This window comes from Priapulus caudatus, unplaced genomic scaffold (genome assembly GCF_000485595.1).
Source record: "Priapulus caudatus unplaced genomic scaffold, Priapulus_caudatus-5.0.1 Scaffold928, whole genome shotgun sequence".
NCBI lineage: Eukaryota > Metazoa > Priapulida > Priapulimorpha > Priapulimorphida > Priapulidae > Priapulus > Priapulus caudatus.
This window is the reverse complement of record NW_014577989.1, coordinates 123337-124970: the sequence shown is the minus strand read 5'-3', so window position 1 is coordinate 124970 and position 1634 is coordinate 123337. Positions and strand designations below refer to the sequence as shown.

Genomic DNA, 1634 nt, shown 5'->3' with positions numbered 1-1634 from the left:
GTAACGCGTGTTAACATTGAGGAGGTCGTCGTGTCAGTCAGTGACCTCGGCAATCCAGTGCGCCGGTGTGTGTGTGTATTTGGGGGGACCTTATCGTCTGCAGTAACGGTTACACGCGCGGGAAAGAAACGCCGAACGGAAAGCCGTACGCGTGCAGGGGAGGAGGACGGAGGAGGGAGGAGGGAGGAGGGAGAAGGGAGGGGTCGCGAGCTATTGGTATATGTAGGGTGGTCGGGTCTCGTGCGCGTGCGCGAGAGTAAACAAAATATAGATAGATAACTAAAGACGGCGTTGACAGTATGGTTATTCTCGAGTTTTGTCTATTTTTGGTGTTGGACTGGAATGAAGATGACAATATGCGTTTGATATTTCATCCCCTCTTTTTCTGGATACAGCCTCGTCCTGAAGAAGCCATTTCCCCCTTAGAAACCTCTCCCAAAATATCTCCTAGACACTTCCTTCATACACCTTCCTCCTACACACTTCCCCCTACACGTTTCCTCTTTTACATATTACACCTTCCTCCATACACCCTTCCCCCTATATACTTCCTTCATACACCCTTCCCCTACACACTTTCTTCATACACCCTTCCCCTATATATTTCCTTCATACACCTTCTCCCTACACACTTCCTCCATACACCTTCCCCCTACACACTTCCTCCATACACCTTCCCCCTACACTCTTTCTTCATACTCTTCCCCCTACACACTTTCTTCATACGCCTTCTCCCTAGGTACATCTTCAAATAAAGAAACCCTTGTTGACCCAATGTACTTGACACAATTTAATCTGTTATTTGCCCTGCGGTTCTTTTCAAACAGACGTTGTTGTGTGAGAATTCAAAAAAGATATTTTTTCTAGATAATGATATTGCTAACGATTGATTCACAGTCGGTAGACAGTGGCACGGGAGCAGCGGGTTTTTCGCTGAATTCGTATCCTCAAATTCTGAATAGCTTTTGATNCTCTCTCTCTCTCTCGTGTCTCTCTCTCTCTCTTCTCTCTCTCTCTTTCTCTCTCGTGCTCTCTTTCTCTCTCTCCCTCTCTCACTCTTTCTCTCTCTCATTCTCTCTCTTATTCTCTCTCTCTCTCATTCTCTCTCTCTCTTGTTCTCACTCTTATTCTCTCTCTCTCTCATTCTCTCTCTTATTCTCTCTCTCTTTCATTCTCTCTCTCTTGTTCTCACTCTTATTCTCTCTCTCTCTCTCATTCTCTCTCTCTCTTGTTCTCACTATCGCTTTGTTTCTCTCTCTTCTTCTGTTTCACTCGGGTCATAAGTTCAATTGAGATCAATCATTTTAAAACTGAGAATAACATATATCATAACAATATCAGTCTATTATTCAATATGACACATGTGCCTGCATGTCTGGTGTCAATTCTCTCTCCCTCCATCTATCCCTCTATCCCTGTCTTACCGCTAGATGACCGCGTCATCCCTCTATCCCTATCTTCCCGCTAGGTGAACGTGTCATCCCTCTATCCCTGTCTTCCCGCTAGATGACCGCGTCATCCCTCTATCCCTATCTTCCCGCTAGGTAAACGTGTCATCCCTCTATCCCTGTCTTCCCGCTAGATGACCGCGTCATCCCTCTATCCCTGTCTTCCCGCTAGGTGAACGCGTCATC

The 1634-nt window shown here is 46.0% G+C and overlaps 1 protein-coding gene across 1 annotated transcript in view; it reads right to left on the bottom strand.

The window, feature by feature from the left end:
• Positions 1-1304: 1304 nt before the first annotated feature.
• Positions 1305-1634, bottom strand: part of LOC106814463 (nucleolar complex protein 4 homolog) — a gene marked incomplete at its 5' end in the record, with an annotated part of 6476 nt that continues 6146 nt past the window's right edge. The window contains 1 exon segment of the mRNA XM_014818779.1: positions 1305-1310. Coding sequence (XP_014674265.1) covers positions 1305-1310 — 6 coding nt within the window.